Below are 24,758 nucleotides of genomic sequence, written 5' to 3'. Positions count from 1 at the left end.
GCTGAACAGTGAGGCTGAATGGGGGTTTTGATTATTCGTAATGCCGTAACCATCCGATGTCAACTTACCAGGAGCCGTGAGGTGGTGAAACGGTGGTTTATGCTCCGTGGAAGCACCACACTACCCACAATCCTACAGTCCGACAGCGAGTGAGTTACTGTTGCCGCGCAACTCTACGGTGGTATACGTTGCGTTTACCACAGCAACCACAATGTCAACACCACTTTTAAGAATATAAACACTGTAATAACGACAAACGTTCAATTCCAGAAGAAGCGCTAAACTACCGTGAGGTTGGAAGTCGTTGGAAAGGCCTCATTCACAGTGGAATATGGGATGAGTAGTTCCTCCACTGCTAAAAGAATGATGTAGTCCTTTCCCCGTTTTCAAATGTTTTACGGTCGCGATTCATAAGGTCGTTGGTTGTTTGGGTTCCAGTCCTAAAACGAAAAAGGACGACTTAAATGTTTTGAGGGCGTGGTCTTGTCCCGTTCCTTTTATGGCGATGGGGGCGTGGCCTAATTATGTTCCTCTCTCCAGCCTCCAATATGGCATTTGGGTGTGGCCTTGTTTATTTACATACAGTTATAGGTCGGGTGGTTAATTTCAAGGCTGACGGTGTGGATCCCAGATGGTGAGCCACCGTCCTGCTGAGCACTGGGCGGCGGTGACAAACGACAACGTTGAAGAGTTCAGTTGTTTTAATTTGTTGGACAACAATGATTAAACCAATGTTAAAATGACATCAAATCCAAGGCCCGGCTGGTCCTCGCAGCCAATTAGTAAGAGACACGTCGGGAGGGAGGAGGGAAAGAAAAAAGGCTCAACTATCGACTCAAGTCACCCTCGATATAAGGATTCACAGGAAGGGAGACCAAAGTTACAAAAACTGGTTTGAGAATAAAAAATAAAAAGGCCTTGGCCGTGAAAATGATGTTTAGCTTGTATGGGCATCATTCCCAGGGTTCATGTATGCATACATAGAAAAGAAGAAGGAAAAAAAAAAATAAGTCCACGTCACATGATGCTAGTTCGTGTTCAAGTATATTTACCATCAACTTCATAAATTCTCCATGATTTAACAATCTCATCTTTTCACAATTTTTTTTTTCAGTTTTGTTTTTTGGAAATAAAATGTTCTTCAAAATAAAAAACAAATGCAGAAAAACACATTTCATGTCCTACCAATACATATATACTGTATAAATACATACATAAATATATTTTACATACAACAGCCATAAATTTGAAAAGGGGATATATAGAGCAGAGGGGGTTGTAGGGTGGTAGTGTGTGTGTGTGTGTTGAGCTGGGCGCCTCAAAGTGCTCTTGTCCCTCCACCGTCTGGTCCATGGAAGGGGGCAGATGTGGCACTGTGCACGGGGGGAGTTCGTCCAAAAAGGTGCTGCGCCACCCGGCCCCGGCCCCGGCCCGTCAGTTGGCCCAGTAAGGGGAGCTGCCGTAGCTGGACTTGTTGACCTGGCTCTTCTGCTGCATGCTGCTGGAGGGGCCACGCTGGCTGGGACCGCCCTGGACGGGGGGGACGAGGGGAGGGGAACGGGGAGGGCATTAAAAGGACGAAGGTCTCAGCCCCGTTTACCGCTCAGCACAGAAACTCTCCGTCAGCCCTCGACCGCCATCGGGTTTTGGGCGATTTAAGTCGCTGATTTTGACGTATTCTGCATCCCCACAGGGAGCGGGGAGGGGCCTCTTCCACGGCGCCCGCCGTGTTGCACCGCCATGTTTCTACGGTAGCCCAGAACGGACAAACCAAACACTGGCTCTAGAGGGGGACTTTTGGGTTTGGGTGCTCAGTTGGTCGCGATCTACAAGCTCAGTCTACAAGCTCGGTCTACAAGCTCGGTCTACAAGCTCAACCTACAAGCTCGGTGCTGGATGCCGTGAGAAAACTGGCTCCAGAATTGACGGAGCAGTTTCAGGGCTCCAGACTAACTTGGCGCTGGTGCTTCCTACTGAAGATTTTAGGAGCTTCACTGAGATCACCGTTCAACACAATCACATGTTTTCATCTGGACTGTATTACTGATCAATGCTTTGAGTGTGTGTGTGTGTGTGTGTGTGTGTGTGTGTGTGTGTGTGTGTGTGTGTGATACCTGTCCGTCCTGAGCCAGGTGGTGGTGTAGCAGCTGTGAGTGTGGTTGCTGGTGAGGCAGGATGTGCAGGAAGGGAGCCGGGGCGTAGCCCCCGGGGGCCCCGCCGGGGTTCAGGGGCCCCGGGCCCCCCAACGCTGATGGCAGGCTGAATGGAGGGGGGGTCCCCGCATGGAAACCCTGCTTATCAAAGGCCTTGGCAGCGGGAGGAGAGAAGACGATGTCAGCTCAAATGTGAAGAGCGTGTTTCCTTAAACGACTTCAGTTGCTTTTCATGTTTCAACGTGGTAATACGTAGATTCCGTAAGATCCCGAAACTGAACCTTTATTTACGACATCCGGAGGCACCCTCGTCTTCAGGCGCTCTAATTCTTTATTTAAACAAAACTACCACTTTAATAGATATTTGTACATGAAAATGTTCATTTTTTAGCTACTTTGATACAACACTTACACACTGAATGACAGGAGACTTTAAGACCTTTTTAACACCACTTGAATGACATTTAAAAACCACCTTCACAGCTACGCTGGATTAAGTATGAAGGATATAACGAGGAAATCAGAAAGGATATGAAGCCCTAGAAAATACTTATTCACTAAGTATTTGAATTTGATAAAATATTTTATTAACTCTAGTAACATAAAATGAACCAAAACCTCCAGCCCCTGCCCTGGTGGTTCCTATATTCCACCACCAGGGGGAGGAGAGCGTCACAAAAACAATCTTGAACCAACAACAACAACAACAACAACAATTAGACAACAGACATGGTAAAGTAGGATCAGAAGGTGCAGCATGTGCAGGGAGTGTAACAGTTTTCCTACAGTTTTCAGAGTTCTGTTTCCATGGCAGGGATCTGTTCACCAGGATCTTGAGCTCAGCCAACTTCTCCTTGTGTTTCCTTCTGAAAGCACTGGACTTAGCAATGAGCTCTGCCACCATGCCGCAATCTTGCCACCATCTTCACGCCATCTTGCCGCCACCTTGCCGCCACCTTGCCGCCACCTTGCCGCCACCTTGCCCGCCCTCAGGCTTGTTCCACATCTCTGGCCAGAGTGTCAGACACCTCCTGGATGGCTCTTCTTCTCTTTTTAAGTTACTCTTCCTTCTCTCATCCTCAAATGGATTCAGTTGCTGATCCTAGCTGCTGCGGCAAGAGAAGCAAAAGGTGTGACATCAAGTGGGAGCGTTTTAAAAGGTGTGACATCAAGCGGGAGCGTTTTAAAAGGTGTGACATCGTTGAGAAGTTCTCCGTTGGTGAACCACTCAGCAGACTCTGCAAAGTCAAAAAAACACATTATTAGAGAATAAAAATAAGTTAACAATACTCAAAACCATCATTGACTGAGAGGGCCACCATGGAAATAAGCCACCTGACTCTATTGTGTTTTAATCCTCAATGTTATTTTCAAATGTAGTCGATGTGAACGTCTGATCATTTTGAATAGTCAACTAAATCAAATCAATCAATCAATCAGTCTCAGCAGTAGTGTGATGTGCTAGCTGTGAATGAATGACTGAGGTCATGGTTCGATGTGGCGCTGTACTGAACTACATTATATTGAGGTGTTAGTGTCCTCCCTGTTGACTTACATGAGGGGGACAGAATATCTGAAACACCTTTATATATATATATATATATATATATATATATATATATATATGAATATAGCTCAGTACAACACCAGCACTAACGATCACCTCCACGCCAAAACATATTGAATTAACACCAAGCAGATGGATTCTACATGTCAACCTAATAAAAGTTCACACTGAGCTCTAACAGTTCAAACTACGTCCATGTTGAGTCGAGCACATTGTGACGACAGATTGTCATTTAGAAAATAAAAGTTCTTCTGAATGATACTCACTCCATCGCTCTTGCATGAGCCATGATCTGTGGCCCAAAATATCTCCGCTGGACACCGCTCACGACCCAGTAGTGCAGATCTGTGTCTTTGGTCTTTGCTGTTTTGTTGAGGTTTTTGCCAAACATGACAACACAGCAGGGGGCCTCCTCCGCTGACTCGCTCAGTCATTTGTTTCGTGGTGAAAGGAGCCGGACAACGTTTGGTGATGTACAGCACCTTGTTGCTTCCACACGGGGAGGCAGCCGCCATCTGAGAGTCGGGAAACACCGTTTTGAATATTTCGCTAATCTCGTCCTCCTCTGTGTATGAGTGGTGGTCCGGGATCCAAATCACCTCTGATCGAGGAGTTGTGGTAGAGCCAGGGTGAGCTGCCGGCTTCACAGGCCGCGCTGCAGACGGTGCTGGTTAAGTTTTGCCAGCAGGAGCCACTTCGACCCGCTGTCGTGGGCCAAGAGCGTCGCCGAGCGCAGAACCGCGCAACAGGCATCTCCTGCTGGCGGCCGGAGCACACGCCACGTGTTCGGCGCTCTTCGTACGGAAAAGGCTTTGGACTTGCGGTCCAAAGCCGCGAGTCCCATCGTCCCCAGCTTGAAAGGTTTTGGGCACTAAGAGCAATGGGCGTCACAGTCATTGGCTGGAATAGGCTCCACCAACTGGAATTTAGGATTCCGCCGCCACTTCGGGTTGAAACGACACCTGCCCATTCTGAGGCGACGAGGAAAAACGTGAGCTTGAGAGAATTTTGTAAAACGTCCTTTCCTTCCTTTCTTATCCTGCAGCAGAGCTTGCGCAGACGCACGCTCCACGGTCGTACACCAAAACACCGACGTTAACAGTACCTGTACTGTAAACACCGACGTTAACAGTACCTGTACTGTCGTAACATCCAAGTCACACCAAACAGCGTCAAGTGTGACGCCACACACGCAAAACATTTTATACACCTGACAGTTATTTATGATGTTACTCTATTTATTTACTAAAGGACAAGAAAAACATTGAATTCAATACTTTGTGAACTAAATTCAATACTTTTTAAGGCCTTATTTGAGAGTATCAAATTCAATGCGTTTTTTAAAAATACTTTTAAGGTACAGGTACTCTTGAGTGATCCGTGCAGATGCTGTGGACGTGGAGTCTTACCTGGGTCTTATTGTAAACACTTCCACTGATGTCTGGCACACCCGAGTTACTGGACGTCACAGAGACGCCTAGGAAGCAGGAAACAGCATCACAACTGTGAAAAGGCCTCGCTCCTCTAAACGACAAAACCAAACCACAGACACCGCTGATGATGTTGCCTTTCAAGTACCTTTCCCAGGACCGGCAGCAGCAGATTTGGCCTGTGGCTGGGAGGAGGTGCTGTAGCCTTTACTGTAGTCCACTCCTGCCGGCCCCGCCGTCAGCTCCTCGTACCCTGCAGAGGAAGCATCCGCCTCAACACCACAACCTTCCTTACAACCCCACGGGTCATCAGTACCTCTAAATGACTCACCCCTGCCCGTTCAAACTGTTGCACTTTCAAATTCTTAACTGGAGCTGGACAATCCCTAATGTGTTGCCTTGAATTAATAATACGTACCCTGGACTAAGTGACCTCAAAAATGAAGACTGACAGATGAATTTACTTCAGATGAAGAAACGAGTCGTTCAAGACGCGACGTGACCGACCTGAGCTGAACGTGTGCTGGCCGTAGCCGCTGGGCTGCTGCTGCGTCTGCTGCTGGAAGGGGCTGGCGGAGGGGTTGCCGAGGCTGAGGCCCATGCTGTGTTGCTTGCTGGAGGCCGGCCCCGGGGCCCCGGGGGGGACGAACATGGTGGGGCCGTACTGGAAGGCGGCGGCGCTGGGCACACCGCCGGGCACCCCGGGGTAGTACGGGAGGCCCGTGTAGCTGTAGCCCGGCGGCAGGAAGGCCTGCTGGCTGCTGTGGTGCTGGGGCTGGCCCTGGGGCTGGGCCTGCGGGGGCTGCGGCTGGGCCTGGTTCTGGCCCTGGGGGGGCTGCGGGGCTGACAAGCTGGTGGGGGGCGCGGGGGAGGTGGAGTCGTTCCTTCCAAACTTTGTGACTTCACCTGTAGGGGGTTGATCTCAGTTAGGTCCAAGTGACAAGCAGCCAGAGGGGTTGGCATTGGGGCAGGCACCCTGCGGTGGTCTTACCCGTGTAGGGGTTGTTGGTGAGGCTCCCGTCTCTGCCAGAGAGAGCAGCTGCGGGGCCCGGGAATGTGATTCCATAGTAATCCTGCAAAGAGGGCTGAAGCCACAGAACAACATTAGATATCTATTCCTGCTTCCAACCCTGTGGGCAGCGCAGGTCACTGATCCATGTACAACATCCACATCTGGAACAAAGCCCTTTCTCATGAAACTCCCCTCAGGTTTACATGCCAGGTTTGAACTAAATCCAAAATGAACAAAGTCTGAACACGTTCATCCCTTCGTACCACAGTGTTCATCAAATTCTTCACGAGACTCAACAAACCTTGGTTGGATGCATAGTGAAATGTGTTTATTTTCATAAATAAGATTTCATCACAACAAAATGAAAAACATTGCAGCATTGTTTTGCCCCCCCCCAGAATCTAATATCGTCTTCCATTTTGTTTGTGTTTCAACAATTGAGAGGCAGGGAACAATAATAATTAGGCTATTTCCGGTACATCGGCCCTGTGTCCTTATTTTGACAAATTCCTGCTCCAACTATAAATTGATGTGGATCAAACTTGGACCACAACATGTCTGGACTGCCACCAATACAGCCATGCTTCATTCGTGCCGGTGTGTTCTGCGGTTGCTGTGCGCCAGGCACTTTCAGCCGGCAAAATGCCTAGGAGAAAAATAATAATAAAAATCTGAACAGAAACAAATGGGGCCCCTGTGGGCTGGACCCCAATAATACAAAGTTCTTGCTGAAGACTTACAGAGCCTCTGTACGTTCAGCAGCCTGTCCACTACTTGCATAACGATAGCATTAACATGACCCCCTTGGTGGAGGGAGCAGCACAGAGTAAACACAAAGAAGACATCCACTGTGATGACTGCAGGGTTGGTAGCAGCTTACCATTGGCAGTCTGGACTGGAGCATGTGAAGGTCCTCATAGCCATAAATCTGCTACGAAAACAAAAAAAAAAGACATAACTCAATACATGATAAACCATGTCTGAAACACCCCAACATTTCTCTTTTTCAGTCCGTAAAATGTCTTCTTCCGAAATGCCTTCTCCAAAACGCTGTCATCTCTATATGCAGTTTATACCAATACAACCCGAGGGGCAGACTGGAAACTTTATGTTTTTTCTAGCTTGGGGCAGGTACAGCATATTTTTGGAATATACATCACATTCAAAATGAGAAATGAATGTCGGGCTTCTTACTGGGTACGCTGGCAGGAGCCCCCCAGGGCCCATTATGTACTGATTGGGCAGTAGAGGAGGCACGCCCTGGGACAGGTTGGGGGGAGCTTTGCCTGTCGAGATGAGCGCACAACAACCATCACAAATACCTCTTTTATTTTAACTTGCACTCTCCCAAATCTCCCAAAATCCAGAGGCAGTTTGGACCTCCAAAATGAATTATTGCAACAGAGAGATCTTTTTTTTTTTTTACAGGCTTTCAACTTGGCATCCTACAAGAGAAAATCAAAGTCTCTAAGCTCTTCAGTACGAACAAATTCTACTTCCTATGTAGACGGTGTGATTGAGGTTGTTTTGAATGGATATTCACGCTCATTGGGGGGGGTGTGTGTGCACGGTTTCACAGAATGTTTTCCGCTCACACACGTACCGGTGGAGGATGAGAGCAGCGGAGTGGTCCTGGGTGCCGTCAGGTTGGAGACGGCGGTAGCTCCATTGGAGCCAAGTCCCAGCACCGTGCTGGTGCCAGCGGAGTGCAGCCCGCTGGAGGCCACCATGCCGCCCACCGTGTTGCTCATGCTGCCCATGCTGCTCATGTGGGTCAAGTGGCTCATGGTGTTGCTGCTGCTGTGGGTGGAATGGAGCGACGGGGCGGGCACCTGCGATGACGTGTACGAGCCAGAGGAGGGCGCCAGAGAGCTCATGCTACTGCTGTCCACACTGGTGTACTGGAGAGAGGAAGAGGAAGGCTCATTGGAAACAGCTCCTAATGTCTATGACTTGAGCTAGGATTTTCGAGTACCAGACTCACTAAAGTGAATCGTAATCTCTTGTTTTGAGGGCCGTTAAGAGCGCGCTCCCGTCACCGGCAGTCGTTGATTTGAGATGGTCGTAAAAACTCTCTTGTCTCCGGTTGGTTTGACATAATCTTAAGTCTCAAGTCTCGGCTCCTGTACTGTGAGCTAGAATCCCGAGATGTGTGATCCCCCCGTGATCACCGTCCTTGTTTAATCCTACAGTGTGTGCACCACTGGGATGCGAAACAATCTTTTCAGGGTGGGATAGTTTAAGATTGCGTCGGAGGCCGTGCCGTCCCATGTCCCACAGCTGAACAAGGTAAAGCCGTCGACCTTTGAGGTTCACGTCACAATTATCCTTTTCCTGTCTTATCCACATGATAAAAAGGTTTCAGCCGCTGTGCTTGCGCTTGGCAGACATTACTCACAGTGAGAGAGCTGGAGCCCAGAGCTGAGACTGAGGAATGACTGCTGGCGTGGCTGCAGGGCGGAGCAGAGGGGTGGCGGCAGAGCGTGAGGAAAGGTGGTGTAGCGGCAAAAAGAAAACCTTACGTCAGTCTTCCTACAACACATCAGCCTGGGACTATTGAGGTTACGGCACTGAAATACAATCCCATTTAAAAGCAAAGAGACGTGCATTGCTAGACATTCAGAATGCCACCATAGAAGATATAAGCATTGCTGATCTGTATTGTATCTATCATTGCAACCTCCGGAAGCCGTGCACGTGCTCCAACTGTGCGCGCGTGCGTCAGTCACCTGTTGAGCGTGTTAAGCTGGCCAGCGGAGGGCAGATCCTGTGCCAAGTTGGAAAGCGCGGTGGAGTTGTGTGTGGGCAGGGAGGAGGGCAGGTGGGACGGGGGGGCCGGGGCGGTGTTGATGCTCAAAGACGGAGGAGACTCTGGCTTTGGTGTGGAGGATGCCGACGAAGCTGGGTGGAGTAGAGGGGAAAGGTTGATGCAGCCGTTGACATCAGCTCTTCACCTGAAGCTTTTTAAAATATTTATCCCATATTTATTTAGCTGGAAACAGTCAATCAATAGATTGGCCTAAAGGCAGGGTCCGCCTTTCCCGACAAGAATGCACTGATGGGGCACGCGCAGGAAGTGAAAGGCAGCCGCTGTGAACTTAATAAACGGGCGTAGCTAGATGTGGTCCGTAAACCGATACGAAACGATATGGATGAACATTCACAAAAAAACAGAGCGTGGAATTGATGAAAGAAATATCTCCATCACATCAAGTGACCAAGAAAACAAATCAATTCGATCGGGAAGGAGGAGACTTTGGACAAAAGAATCGGTAAACCTGGAAAAGAACATTGCAGTTTATGACAGAACGGGGATTTGTAGATGACTCCACCTAACTCAGATGATCTGATGGATTTCCACTTTTAAGACTTCAGACACAGATGAATAGTGAGTATTAACTTGTATGTTTGTCAGTGTTAAATATTGAAAACAAAAAGTGTGAGCAAAAGGCACACAAATCCTGCTTGTTTGAGCATTTTAAATTAAGAGCGGTGCTTCACCTTGTGCTGGCGGTGGAGGACGGGGATATAATCAAGTCAACCAGCTTGGATCACTTACCGTCTAGAGCAGTGGAGGTTCGAACGCCGTTCAGTCCGTTCTGGGAATAAGAAAAGAAAAGGCTCCATCTCCACATCATGATCACAGAAACACGATTCACTTCATGTGGTCTCATGGCGTTTCTGTCTCCGTCGTGAAATGAAAAGCTTCCTGAGCTAACGCACTGAGGATAAACTGTACAGACACCACCTACGCTGATGGTGCAGGCATGTGTGCACGGCCTCTGCTCTGCAATGACTTGCACCACAACAGGGATTAAAGTTCATTTTTAACCTTGTATTCACTCATACTTGTAGAGTGCCTCGGGGAAGCTCTGGGCTGGTGCGTAATGGGGACACTCTGCTTTCCTTTATATTCCTTTCCATTCTTTTGTCCATATTACGTCTAAATACATTAAATGAAATAAAATATAAGTTGGTAGCTTTGTCCGCCATCTTGGGTGTGCTGTAAAACTCGCGTCATGTGCTGCTTCCTGCACACTCTACCCAGGCTCCGCCCCTCGTCTAAACCAAACGGAGTACTTCCAGGTGGTGTGAGCGCGTCTGACACGGACAATCTCCGGTGTGCCACGTGTGTGAAAGGGTAATTATCTGGACATTGTCCGGAGTTCAAGTGCGAAAGCAGGTTAGGTCTTTCAGTAATGTTGAAATGACCTATGAATAGTAATCACAGTGTGCTGTAGCCCCCGTATATGTCATTAGATTTAAAGTTCGGTTGCCTTTCAAAAGCCATCAGCTTGGCTCGATGCTTTCAGAGTGAACCGCTTCTGTCCAGTAATTGTCCAACAACCTGCCGGTACATCTGTCATTGTTCTTTCCATACCTCTACGCCCAATTTGTAGAGAAGTGAAGCAGAGTTCATACCAGGCTGTTGTAGTTCACGGAGAAGAATTACGTTCACAAACTAAGTCATATAATCATGAATATTTACTGCTTGTCAACATTATTTCACTGGTCTCAGTGAATGAATTAGGGAATACATCCTTTGTTGGTATAAGTACATTTGATAATAAAATGACTGTATTAAGGATGAATACTGTGTGTAGATGTCTTCTATAAATCAAAAGAACGACATTAAATCATTCAATAATATTTTTGTAAAAGGTGGTACAATAGCATTGAGGCAAATATCTACTTTTGCTGTAAATTCAACTTTACTCACCATAATTGGCCCGGAGGTCTCTTTGCTCTGGGAAAAAGCCAGCCGTGAGTGGGGGGGCATGGCCCCGTCGTAACTCCCCCCAACCGAAGAGAAGGGAGAGGAGGTGGGGGGAACAGAGGAGGACGAGGAGGTGGCAGCAGCGGAGGAGGCGGGAGGAATGGCAGAGCTGACGGTGCCCAGGGAGGAAGGGGTGAGGCTGGGCAGCGCCACGGCAGACGAGGGGTAAACGGGTTCTGACGAGGAAAGGGGGAGAGGCAGCGGGACGGAGAGGGGTCTGCCCAGGGACTCGCTGTTGTCCAAACGATAAAGAAATGGACAAAACAAGCACAAAACACAACGTGAGGCTTTAACTGTTAAATGAGACATTTAAGAATTTTTTGTAAGAGTGAAAATGTGTAAGGTAAAGTACGTCTTTTGTAAATACTGAATAGTACTATTCCAACATAGATGCTTTTCTAAATATATACAGAGAGCAACGGCAAACTTTTAACGCATTTTTGATTGCTTAGACATCCCACCAGTGGGTGGCGCTGCCACAGTGCCGGTACCTGAGGGGTTTGGAGTACAGGCTGCTCTGGCTCTGGGCTCCTGGTGCTGCCGCAGGGGTGGCAGTGACAGGGATGGGCGTGGAGTCCCTGGATGTCGCACTGACACAGTTTTCTACACCGCTGAAGTCCGGCAGCGCCGACTCTGAGCCGAAGTCCAGCGCCCCGAACTGCAGGTTGAGTCCCGGAACGTCGGCCGAGCCCGGCATCTCCACCGCCGTAGAGGGAATCTGACAAGCGGAGGATAGATGTTTCTGGTGGTTATCGGTATTTATCAGCTTTGTGCCTTTGCGAGCACATTTAAGTGTTTCTCTGAAATCTATTTTCGTAACATTCCATGAAGCCAAGATGCTGAACTACCATTCCTCTGTCTGCTTTTAACCATATCCCTGCCTGCTTGTGTTACGTTTTCAAACAACCCCAATGGCACCTGTCAAGGGGTGGGATATATGAGGCAGCAAGTGAACAATCAGTTGTTGAAGTTTATGTGTTGAAGCAGCGAAAGGATCTGAGCCACTTTGACAAGGACCACATCGATGACTCTGGTCGGAGCATCTCCAAAACCACAGGTCTTGTGGGGTGTTCCTGGGATGCAGTGGTTAGTACCTACCAAAAGTGGTCCAAGTAAGGACAACTGGTGAACCGGCGACAGGGTCATGGACGCCCAAGGCTCATTGATGCACGTGGGGAGTGAAGTCAAGCCCGTCTGGTCCGATCCTACAGAAGAGCTACTGTAGCACAAATTGGTGAAAAGTGAATGCTGCTATGATAGAAAGGTGTCACAACACACAGTGCATCACAGCTTGCTGCGTATGGGAGCACTCAGTGTCCATGCTGAACCCTGTCCACCCCTGAAAGCACCTACAATGGACATGTGAGCGTCAGAACTGGACCATGGAGCAACGGAAGAAGGTGGCCTGGTGAATCACGTTTTCTTCTAAATCGTGTGGATGGGCGGAGGTTAGGGTCCGATCCGATGGAGCATCTGTGGGATGCCCCACGGGTCAGAGCTGTTTAGGCGGCATGAGGTGGAGCTACACTATATTAGTTATTAGTGGTGGTTTTGATGTTATGGCTCATCGGTTTATATATCTACACTAAATAAATATAAATGTCTTGTCAATACCTTTGATGTGGGAGGTATCCTTCGTTTCTGGCCCTTGAGTTGTGCCCGTTGCTGCTGTGCCGTGCCGCTGCCCTGAGGGTCCAGCCCTGTGTTGGAGGGAGGAGGCGGCTTGGCGCTGCCACTGGCCATCAGCGAAGCTCCCTGGGCTGAAGTGTTGGCATGGAGGGCGGGCGAGGCTGAGGCGGTGGGTGCCTGTTGGGGCTGTTGCGTCGGGGGACTGGGCTGGCGAGCCAGGGGCAGGGGGGGTCCGGCGTGTCTCTGGACGAGCTGACTCAGCACCAGAGAGGGCTCCGGCTGCAGTCCAAACTCACCTGGAGATCCAAACAGGACCATAATTTCAGGTGAGCTTTCTACGCAGCATTTCTTCTCTTAAAAAGATGTCAAATAAGTCAATCCAGGCATTTATTTATTCAATGTTGGGTTCCCTTTCTTTTTGATTTTTACATAGTAAGCAAAAAATAATAACCCTTCCATACACTGTCCAGCCCAGTTCAAAGCACCATCATCAAGTCGACCAAAACATTACATCATTCAATTAACTTTTTCAATTGCAAGTTTAGACAGTGGGTGGTAGTCTCTTCTATTATGAATATTTTGAGAACCTCCGGTTCTTCTCTCACGGACCTGTCCTTCTACATAGATGTACAAAGAATCCTGGTTTATCTGTGATTTCCACATAGTGAAAGCATTCTATGCTGACATTTAAGAGCCGGAAAACGTAAGTAGACATACTGACACTGCCCAGCTGGTCTCTTTACGCTACGACACTTACGGCTGAACTGAGAGGACAGCGAGGAGGCGCTGGGTTCCGACGCCTTCATGTCCCAGCTGGAAGAGGTGGGTGGAGCTATGGGGGCTCCCAGGCCCGGCAGCCGTCCGATGGAGGTGCTGCCGCCCTGGGTGCTGACCGGAGCGGTGGCCTGCGATGAGGGCAGCGGGCCCAGGCCGGGACCCTTCAGCTGCTCCAAGATCTGAGCTCCGGCGCTGGCCGGACTCCTCTTGGATTGGCCCAGGTCCCCGAAACCAGCACCCAGCACTGACGACTGAAGGGAGAGAAGACAAGCTGAACATGAATAAAAGAAACAAAATGATTTCAAAGCAAATAAAGGGTAATAATTATATTAAAAGTATTATGAGAGCATAATTGAGGGAGGGGGGTGTTTTACCAGGGCAGCGTGTGCGTAGCTGGTGCTGCCGGTGCCGTTCCTGCTGAGGGGCAGCTGCTGCTGCGGCTGGTGGTGGTGGGAGTTGGTGAAGACCAGGCTCTGAGAGGCCGGGGCCTCTCTTCCTCCGCCCACAGGCTTTTGCAGCAGCGAGGCCAGGTCCAGACTGACCAAGACATGGAGCCATTAAGACAGGTTTGCACAAAACACATTTGAAATGTGTAAAAAGTACATAAATACCCAGGACTTATTGCAAACAAAATTCCAAACTTTGTGCTGCCACAGGGCGTTATATTTTCATTCGGAGCTAGATCAGTTTCTGTGCTGTTCATTTGAGCTGTTGCCAAATATGTCAATTATTCCGCATGGCTGACTTGCTATTGTTCATGTCATGTTAACAAACGTGGCGTCAAAACAACTCATCATATTGGTGTCGGCACGCATAACGCTGCTGGGGATCTGAGGCACACGTGTCAGACAAATTGGGGAACACAGACTGTGGGTGATTAGTGACAGAGCATTAGCGAATGCTGATGGTGTGACCTCATTTCTAACAAAGGACGTGGTTACATTTTTTGAAAATAAAATAAAGTAATGGGCCAAAGAAGAGGTTTTAGCCAAGAATGTATCAGTCACTGGGATCAGCCCATGATTCAAGATTCAAGAGGTTTATTCGTCACATACATATAAATACTTTCATACATATATGCAGTGAAATGTCAATGCAACGCACCCGGTGACTATACACAATATGTCCTAGACTGAACACAGTAGCTACCTATCGCTGAGCGTTTAGCCTTTAATTATCACACTTTTTAACGGTGCGAAGAGTCACGTCAGTAAAATGAAAATGTAAGGTGGAGAAGGGCTCTCCCACCGCTCGCAGGTTTGGATTTTGTGCTACACATGCAGCATCCGAGGAAAGCCTTATCCTCACCTTCATCTTATCCCTTGTACTGAAAGGAGCAACATAGTGCTTTGACACGGTGCAGAGTCCACCTGTAGCGGTGTTTAACTTGACCAATGGAAAAAATGTTGGATGAAAACATTAGGCCAAAGAACCTACATAGGAAGTCAGATCTCACATACATAAGATTAAAAAGGGACTTGACTTGACTGTACTTTCATAGTAGCAACATATTTCCATGGTATTGGAAGACACGTGTTTAACACCGCTTGTGAACTCTCGTATCTGGGAGGCTTCAGAGACATACCTCGGCATTTAAATGCAGGGCGTCCAATCAGCAGTTTAATGGCAACCGAGACTTTTTTCTCTGTTCTCAACAACTATTGTTTGCTGCCCTTTCACAAAAACAAAAACAACACTGACCCCTGACATCAATCAGCCAGCGTCCATTTTCCTATTTCATTATCTGTCCTGTTCTTTTAAACAATGACTCCCTCTTTTCTTTCATGGGTTTGACAGTTTGTTGATTTAACCTTGGAGCTGTCTTTGTTATGATACTATTATATGTTGCATAGTTTGTTAGCGCCACGGTTACTATTTAACTTTCACTCATAATTATGTGAAGCAAAAAACAAACAGGAAGCAGCAGCATTGGACCGTGACAGCATGGTTTGTACAGAGGCTGACATAAAGGTGGTGGTTAATTACCTTTGCCCAGGAGTGATGTGGTTCTCAGCAGCAGGAGCACATGAGGAGGTGAACACTTTGGTCTCCGAGAGCTGGGGGGGTGCAAGCACAAACACTGGATATTCATGATTTGAGCGCTAATAGCAGGGGTGGGACTCGTCAGGGATCTCACAATACAATATTATTGTGATACTCGTGTGTATTGCGATTCTTTATGTTCGGCAATACACCAATAATTGCGATATGATACTGTGTGAATTTTATGGATTTTAAGATCGCTTAATGCACTGTTTTTGCTGCTGTGACGGCTGAATCGACCTCTGGGGATTACAGTAATAACGTGTTATGCTTTGTTGTCTGTCTTGCGATTTGGACACGTTGAAAAAATTGACTTAAGATGTTACCTGCGTTACGACAGCATCGCTTTTTCGCACTTTTGAACTAAGTAAACCTGCTCCATTGCCGCTGCTGCAGGTTTCCTGAGCATGCGTATTAAAGAAATTGAAGTTTCCGGTGTCTCGGTGTGGACGGCTAACCTTCCGAAAACACTAGTGTGGACAGAAAACGTTTTGACACCAAAACAGTGGTTTAAAATTCATCCACATTAGTGTCAACATGGTCTATATCTCACGGCCCTAAATGTTAATTTTAAATGTATTCTTGTCAGAGTATCGATACAAAATCATGGGGACAAATATCGCGATACAAAGCTGTATTGACCCCCCGCCCCCACTTATTGTTGGTTACAGATGTTCTATTTTCCATAATCACATATGAATTAGCCGTGGGTCCACCTTGTCAGCTCCTTCCAGCAGAAGGTTTTTTCAAACTCACACTGACATCCTCACTCCAGTCGTCAGCCGCCCAGTCTTCCAACGTATTCCTCCAGGCAACTAGAGCAGGACCAGGAAACAAATCAAAAAGGTCAAAACACAGCAGGGGGTCAGCGAGGACCGTTGTCCCGGTGACATGCAAATCTGTATTTGCACAAAGTGTAACAAGGCTCTTTCCTGACCTGTCCCATCCGTGCCGTTGTTGGCCCCACCTTCCCACACTTCTGTTTGCGTGGATCCCGTTCCAGCCTCGGCGGTGTAGTCAGCCGGGTTGAAGGTCCTAGGGAAGAGCCGGGCGGACGGGTCCACGTGTGTGTTAACAGAGGAGAGAAACAGAAAACAAGTTGAGGGCGACAGAAGAATGCTATTCTGCTTCATCAACAAGTAATAAGCCGTCAGGTTGCACGAGGGAAGCTCTGTGGCCGCCCAATGGTTGTATATAGTAAATGAAGGTAGTTGTGTGTAATGTACCATCAACTCATAAAATATTTCAATGGTGATATGAGAGAAAAACATCAATCAATCACTGAATGTTTATTTCACCACGAGAAAACCACCGAGGAAGAATCCTCGCTTACGATGGTGTCCAGTTATGACAAAAAATGAAGTACAATGATATGCAAATATATGCCTTTTAAAAACACAATAAATACAAGAACTAAAGTACAGATACAACAAATTTAAATCTATAAAACACAGCAATGCATATAATACTATTACAATTAAAAGCATTAACATTCAGAACAAATAAGTGCTAGATCAAGATCAAGCTTTTCAAATGGTTGAGTTTAGTATAATATCTCTAATGAGTGTGCCCTACAATTTGGAGATGTTTAGCCAATGCAGTAGTTAAAATGACTGTGTCTCTACCCCATTCCCTGGGCTGAGAACCGGCTCCCTGCTGGCCCTCTGCCCCTGCCTCGACCGCCAGAGCCTAAAGAAACACACACGCAGCAAAGGAAAGGTAATCAAGTTTTAACCCGTTGTCACAGAGCGGGCGGAAATGAGTGCGAGCGGCCGGAGCGCCAGCCGGAGCGCGCACCTCGACCACCTCTGCCCCTCTTGCCTCGCTCCGCGCCTCTGTCCACGGGCGTCACCTCCACCCCGTTCTCTTCTGGGCGTGCGGAACCTGTACATACAGAGACGGAAACGTGAGCCTAAAAGGGCGATCCGGCGGCACGGTGAAGAGAGGCAGGTCGTTGGTCTTAGACGCGGTACCCTGCCGGCTGCGGCTCGCCCCCTTTGCCCTGCGGTTGGCGGCACTTCGGCCCTTGTTGCCCTCCCTCTCTCCTTTCTTCTCCCGATTCTCCTTGTTCTCCTTGCTTTCTGATGGTCCCTCCTTCACCAGCGGCTTCTTCTTCCCTACAGTTTCCCATGAGGTCTAGAAACACAGAGCGGCAGGTTATGATAAAACCACAGTTATGATAAATTGAATATTCAGTGAAGAACATTCCCATTTTACTACCCACCCAAAGTATCTTACAAACAAACGTCATTACAATAACTTCATTATAGAAACAGGTTTTACCTTGCACAGACACTCTTGTCTTCCACACTGAGATAAGAAATATTAAATATTCTTGTGTACAAATATAGTTTTTTAAGAGAGCACTGGACTTTATGGAAATGTAAAGGGTTCAAATCATACGATGCTTTTTTGAACCAGAAATGTTTTGGGGGGGTTCAGCAAATCCTAGCTCTCAGGACCCTCTCCGTCTAAAGCTTCATCCTAACAAGTCCAGCTGTGAGGTCCACCCAAGCACACATACCAATCCAGCCAAGCGGACCAAATATTTTGACAAGGAACCGGAGGGACTCGTGTTTTTGAAAGAGTTTAGCAAAATCAAACATACAACTTGCACCCGGTTTGAGATTTGGGAACAGGCGTGTCAGAGAAAGCCTGAAAACGGTGTAGAGCAAGTCCTCAATCCATGCTGTTGGCCTGTTGCGTGCGGTGACTTGGGCTGCTCCTTTCAGCAGACTGATAAATGACGCGTCATAACGTGTCCGAAAGCACAGACGGGGGATGAAGAGTAATATCCTGCTGAGTGAAGCTGGAGACCTGCAGGAGCCTCTCGGTTTCAGGGCGGTGACCTACTGTGTCAGAGGTGCTCTCCAGGAGGAAGTTGATGGCTCTGTTGACGTCCTCGTTGCAGTCATGGAGTGCTATCATACACTCATCCTGGTTCTTCCCCGTCACCTCCATTAGCTAGAGGGTGCAATGCACACAGAAGCACAAAGACACCAGGGTTCAGCACAGGAAAACACACTTACAGATGTATCCAGACGACAGGAACCGTTCCAGAAGCAGCTCCACGGAGGTAAAAGTGCCAATCCCACCGGTTTGAACTGTGAACCGTCAGCGATAAAGCCAGACGTAAATCCTGTTTCAATGATTTGTTATCGGTCGGATCTTATGTCTTAATGTACGAATCTGTACAGCCGGTGTAGCAGCCGGTGTAGCGGCAGGTGTAGCGGCCGGACAGCAAGCCTTGAGATACTCACCTGATTGACTTTGCCCTCAAAGTCAGCATCGTTCTTGTCATAGATCATCTGGGCAAGACGGATTTGCTCTGCAGTGGCCTGGACCGCAAAAATACACAAAACATTGAATGAGGAGTAAAGGACGACAGTGAAAATGACAGCTTGGAGGGCAAGGAAACGGTGCAACCGAACAAAAGATGGTGATGAATCTTTCTCTTCAGGGATCCAGTTCAGGGTTGGTAAGTGTGGGCCAGGGGGGCGGGGAGAGTGATGCTGAGTGTGTCCCCATTAGGCACCATGTCTTTTTTTGTCATTCAATAACGACATCCAGAAAAAAACAAACACGTATTTTTGTTTAAAAAAAAAAAAAAAAATTGTAATAAAAAATTGATCAGGGCTATTTTAGAAAGTTTTTTTATGAACAAACCCCATTTGTCCATCATTACTTTTCAAATGTTAACAAATAAGTGAGTTTGTATGAACCAGAGTTTGTCTGAACCTTTACCCTCCTCTTTTATCTGATTGCCTAGCGACCATTATGTGACATTGTCACACGCCGCTTGGATAAATCCATGGAAATATCAATATCCATGGATAAATCAATCGGCAGCTTGGGCATGGTACAGAAATGAGGCACTGAAATCTGCGTTGCGGCTTGGTCCGGAAGATACCGATCCTATATAAACAGGTGCCATAGTGATACCGGTTGCCCAACCTGAGTGTGCACGGAGAGGAGGGGCCATTCACAGACTGGTCCGTTAGAGAAAAAGAGAGAGGGGGGGGGGAGAGGGGGAGAGAGAGCGCGAGAGAGAGAGAGAGAGAGAGAGAGAGAGAGAGAGAGAGAGAGACAGAGACAGAGAGAGAGAGAGATTATAAGATTTATTATATATTATTGTTTATATTTTGATTTTTTTTTTTTTTAAACATATAAAAGAAGAAAACAAATCAAAAGAGGCCGATACTAAGGCCTGGTGGGGGGTCAACTTAAGCCCAGCGGGCCGTCAGGCTTGCAATACACGAGGGGAAACCCTGTAGTTTACTATTATAAATAATTAATTTCCGTTGGAAACGGGTGCTTGTGTTTATACTGTATGGGATTTTCCCCCAAACCTTTTCCAAGGTGTATGTCATGTAAGACAATCTCCTCGTACGCATGTCGCTGGGATGCCGTACCTGTATCTGTTTCTGTGGCTGGGAAGTGTGTGTGGCACTGGGCAGTGTCTTCTCCCGAGGGCCCCGGGCCTTGTCGCTGCCCAGCGAGCTCATCATATACAGTATATACAAAACTCTGTATGTACAAAATAGAAAAATCTGCAAGGAGGAAGACAAATGGGAGGTGAGAGTGAGACAAACAATGTTAGGCTCAGGGGGAGACAAACAGATAATACATTTTATATCCATAGATTTAAACACTCACTTAAATTCATTTAGAGGTCCCAGATAAATGGGCTTCAATACGCTGCGTGAATGAATATAGGCAGCATACAGCGTCTACCCAAAGATGAAACAAGAGCCAAGCACAAGCACTAACCCCTTTCTCCGCCGCTCTCCCTCACACACACACACACACACACACACACATTACTGCTCTGGTGACGTAATCACTTTGACATAAATCTAGGTCAAGGAGCCTGGAAGGACCCAGTGTCCGCTTACACTCTGTAGGCCTTCCAAATAGTAAACCAGTGTGATTGTGAAATAGAGACCAGACCCCCTCCCCCCACCACCACCACCCTAATTCTAGAGTACATAGAAAACAGTAATGTAATTATCAGAGCGTCTGCAGGTATCTCAGGGAGATTTTTTTTGTTTTGATTTTTTTTCGTTTTTTTTTGTTTTGATTTGCGAGCAAAAATGTGAGTTACGGGGAGCGAGCTTCAGGTGCCGCCGCTAGTTGGCGTGGCGAGCGAATCCGGCCAACATCCCGCGTCTCTCTCGCTCACTTCACCGTGGAAGCATCTCTTTTGTGTTTTGAAAACATGAGCGATTCTCTTCGACATTCTTTTATGATTTATGATTTTTATGATTTTTATTTATTTATTATGTTTTTATACAATATTTGTTATTTATAAATACATTTTATAAATAAACCCCTATTACATTTCACTGCATATATGTATGGAAGTATGTATATGTATGTGACAAATAAAAATCTTGAATCTTGAATTTTTATGATTTAAAAACATGTAACAAAAACAAATGGGGGTGTTTTTTGGGGGGCTGGAACGAATTAATGGCATTTCAATTAATTACAATGGGGAAAATTGATTTGCTATACGAGCAGATTGAATTACGACCTCTGTCACGGAATGAATTAAACTCGTAAGTCAAAGTACCACTGTAAATGAAATTGATTTGAGTGGCATTATTGCAAACTGTAAGTAAACATAGTCCATTAATGTCAGGTTATTAAAAAGCTCTGAAATACTCAATTCTGATTGGTCCAAGGCGGCAAAAAGCGGTCTGCTGCCACAGGAAACCACTTCTCCTGGATTTGCCTCCCTTGCAACACCGCCTACATGCTAATGCTAATACTAGCTAGTGGCGACATCTTGTGACATTAGGAGAAACTACATTGAAAGACACAGTCGTAAAGAAGAGATAAAGGCAGATATATCCAATTTCAGGCAATAGTTAGGCAATATGTACAAGGTGAATACTAAGCTACATTGCCCGACTTAGAAACTCTTAAAGGAGCATACTAGTTATAAAACCATTTCAAATCAATATTCTGTATCAAGGTATTTATTTCAAAAGATTCAAGATTCAAAAGATTTATTCGTCAAATACATGCATGTATTTAGTGAAATATTTATTTAGTAAGTAGCTGTGTAATAAGCTAGATAATGTGCAGCTAGAAGGTCATTATCGCAAAATAACAATAATAAATCTAGCTGCAGACAGCATTATGCGGGGTCCAGGATAGTCAGCCCTTGGTTAAAGTTCAATGGATGGGTGTGCTTTGGCGTTGTGTTCCTGTGTTTTGTGACTGCAGAAGTTCATTTGTTCCCGCCTGGTGACAGTGTAATTCTATGATCATGCGGTGTTTGCGACTTTAGGCGGGTTTCCTACAGCGCCACTAACGGCGGTTATCATTCTGAAGTAGGGCGGCATGATTATGGCTGAAATGATAATCAGGATTAAATCAATATTGTGATCACGACAATTTGTCACGATTATCAATCCATTTTGAGGAACACAATTTTTTTATGGCACTTTGTAAATCAACAGAAAATTGCCTTCACAATAATTATGTATTTTATAAACCCATAAATACACTATGGTAAGTTGTTTAACTGACTTTAATTGTAGAGGATATATAATGAAATTAACTGTGTGTGGTGGGTGACGCATTTTTGTTGTAATTGTAACAAATCTTTGAGGCATTTGGAAGGGAACCCAAAAACAGAAATAATGAAAATATTTCAAAACACATACACAAAAAATACATGTTCCTTGTGTTTAATTGCTTATGGTTATTGTTGCCAGTAATTATAATTCAGGAAGTTTGTACACATTGATATCTCTGGAATGTCTATAAATTCTGACAGTCACACTATTGGGCTTTCGTTTTGTAGAACTTACTCTGGTGCATGCCAGCTGTCCCTGGATGTGTATTTATTTATGATGTTTAATACGCTGCACTTTGTTTAATTCAACTGTCTTCTGGTTATACTGTAACATATATTTTTTTCCAAACATAATAAAGGTTGATAGAGTAATAAAATAATACCCGTCACTTTGTATGGTTAGGAGTTTGTATCTTATATTCCCTGTCACGTGATCTGTCAACTTGTGAGGTGGCGATTGTTGATCACAAACTCCATCCACAACACTGAACCTATCTGGATGAAACGCCAACAACTCCATGTTGGAACTGTCCCGAATACAGATCTTATTCAGATTGACTGCGGGTTCTTTGGATCCTCGACATCCAAGAAATTCTGACTAAAATGACAGCGTCGCCATCTTGGGTGAGGTCCCGCTTGTGGACCAATCACTACACTGCAATGCTATCATGTGACTTGCGCACGCCGTCATTTGCGCATGCGCTGCGGCAATGAAAAAAAACAAACAAAGAGTTTTTTTACTCCATTATTCCACAATAACGGAATGATCTGGATCAAAGTTGGACGACGGCATGTCGGAACCGCCCTGAACACACAAGGGAACCCTAATAACGTTACAATTCCTGTTGATATTCAAAAAGTGTGCATACCCTGTGTGTACTTGTGTGGCCGAGTGTATGTATGTGTGCGCCATGGGGGACAAATGGATTTCTTCGCTGTGCTTCAAAATGTTGGTGCAAAAAGTGGAATACCTTGTAAACCTCTGCCCACAACCTTGCACAGTGTTACAGCGAACCTGTCAGGCTCGAGACGTCGTTTTGATATATTTTTTGATTATTATGTTGTATGTGGCTCAAAAACTGTGGGAGAAGTGCGGCATAATTCTGTGATTATAGTAAGACGTGCAATGTCCAGCAGTTAAACAACAGTTCGTGATAACGGCCACCTGGCTGCACATTATCACTTACAACCTGGAAGATAACACAGAACAATCTGAACAATATTTTTATACTTCGTCATCTGGGAAAACTCTCCCACAGTTACTATAATATGTATTTTTTTTTAATGAAGTTGATGATAGCATTGCTAGAATACGCCATGTTATTATTACTAGAATAAGCTATTGTTTAGACAGCCTCTCTCCCCACTGACCCACTTCATGGAGGCAGGCAGAACAATAGCTGCACGGCTCTGGGTGCTTGTTACGTCACCAACGGAGCTCCGGGTGTGATGGCGTCACCGACGGCCGTAAGTTACGTCATCGCACAAACTGCTGCCATTGGCCGGGGGCTGAACAAAGCTACGACGAGGGGGGGGGGGGGGCATGCGATCCAGATTTTAGTTAAAAAAAAACAAAAAACCAAAACAACCCAGATATGACGGTGACGGAATGTTGCAGCGCATGCAACGCGCCGGGGAACGAGCTCCGACCCGTCAGACGCGGTGACCGAATCACGTGTTTGACTCTACATTCACACCCGCAGGCTCCGTCCCGCGACCAAAACAATAACAAATCATGCAGCACCGAAGTGCGGGCAGACCGCGGTCCGCACGCACGCCCCCCCCCCCGGAAAAGCAACACTGGTTCGGAAAGAAAAGCCGAACACATCGGCCATATGGTGCTGCTTATGCTGTTGCCCCCCCCGCGGCTTGTTGTGGCCGCTGTTACCGGAGATCCCTTTGTCCTCGCTAGCAATAGCACGGGATAGCCCGCTAGCCGACACAATGCGGGACGGCGACGGAGGCAGGGCTAACGACGCTGCCGCGAAGCGAATCTGGCCGCGGCCGCCGCGGGACGAACGCGAGAGAGAGGGGGGTTCGTGTGTGGACGGGGGTGGGGGCGCCCGCTGCCGCCGCCGCCGCGTCGCGGGCGACGGCCGGACCGTGCGGCCGCGGTCGGCGGTGCTGCCGTGCGTGTTACCTGCTAACGCGCTCCAGTCGGCCGGCAGCAGACACTGTGGTCACGTGACGCGCCCTGCCGCCGCGGTCGAGACTCCGCCCCCCCCCCCCCGGTTCCCCGGTCCTGCGCAGGCGCACTGGGCTCCTGGCGCCCTACCACCGCGCTGCCGAGCGAGCGGCATTAACCCTTTCGTCGCCGAGCTCGTCCTCCTCCCGCCGGTCGGAAACCTGCGTGAAGAACCGTCACACGGGCTTCTCGTGACAATCAAGGGCCGGTCGGAACTGCTGTCCGTGCGGTTGTTTTGAAGTGGGCCCGATCCTGAGGGGGTCGGGTCGGAAAAATGCAGTAAAATCCACATTGTTTTTGTCTTCGCAAATAATAGAACATTACTTTTACGAATCAGAAACTGTTACAAACGCATTATAGGCTTTTTTTTTAAATTATAATATAGTCCATGTTTGACAGCTATAAGTACAGTAGGTTGGCTACTGTATCTAGACATGCATTTTGGGGGCGTGCAAGAAAAAAAAAAAAACAGGTCCAAAAATTTCGAGGAATCTAAATGCACCACGTGAACCGGCTGCTTACCACAGCGCCGAGTTGGACCGGAAGCCACGAATAGGAGGCTAACTTCCGCGTCACGGTTCGCTGAACTGACCAAC

At 47.1% G+C, this 24,758-nt stretch overlaps 1 protein-coding gene across 1 annotated transcript; it reads right to left on the bottom strand.

Annotated features, from left to right (window-relative positions):
* Positions 1 to 704: 704 nt before the first annotated feature.
* ubap2a (ubiquitin associated protein 2a) lies at positions 705 to 24,138 on the bottom strand. Its single transcript, XM_080001257.1, has 27 exons — positions 24,118 to 24,138; positions 19,801 to 19,938; positions 18,649 to 18,726; positions 18,242 to 18,352; positions 17,362 to 17,524; positions 17,186 to 17,272; positions 17,014 to 17,077; positions 16,326 to 16,423; positions 16,145 to 16,203; positions 15,332 to 15,402; positions 13,720 to 13,882; positions 13,326 to 13,596; positions 12,554 to 12,864; positions 11,431 to 11,657; positions 10,883 to 11,171; positions 9,722 to 9,761; positions 8,892 to 9,063; positions 8,561 to 8,612; positions 7,766 to 8,063; positions 7,357 to 7,448; positions 7,043 to 7,093; positions 6,142 to 6,235; positions 5,658 to 6,056; positions 5,299 to 5,403; positions 5,130 to 5,197; positions 2,115 to 2,306; positions 705 to 1,530 (listed from the first exon to the last, which is right to left on the bottom strand). The coding sequence occupies exons 2-27, from the start codon at positions 19,894 to 19,896 to the stop codon at positions 1,435 to 1,437; spliced, it is 3,747 nt and encodes a 1,248-aa protein (XP_079857383.1). The 5' UTR covers positions 19,897 to 19,938; positions 24,118 to 24,138; the 3' UTR covers positions 705 to 1,434.
* Positions 24,139 to 24,758: the final 620 nt, after the last annotated feature.

This window comes from Zeus faber (assembly GCF_960531495.2).
Source record: "Zeus faber genome assembly, chromosome: 5".
Lineage (NCBI taxonomy): Eukaryota > Metazoa > Chordata > Actinopteri > Zeiformes > Zeidae > Zeus > Zeus faber.
This window is presented reverse-complemented; position numbering and strand designations above follow the sequence as displayed.

What these genes read in the sequence shown, in the direction of transcription:
- ubap2a (XM_080001257.1), bottom strand. Translation starts at nt 19,896, where the DNA reads ATGATGAGCTCGCTGGGCAGCGACAAGGCCCGGGGCCCTCGGGAGAAG. An exon ending in GGCGAGCCGCAGCCGGCAGG is followed by an intron (nt 17,273 to 17,361) that starts GTACCGCGTCTA and finishes CTGTATGTACAG; the next exon opens with GTTCCGCACGCCCAGAAGAG. An exon ending in AACCTCCACTGCTCTAGACG is followed by an intron (nt 9,064 to 9,721) that starts GTAAGTGATCCA and finishes TACTCCACCCAG; the next exon opens with CTTCGTCGGCATCCTCCACA.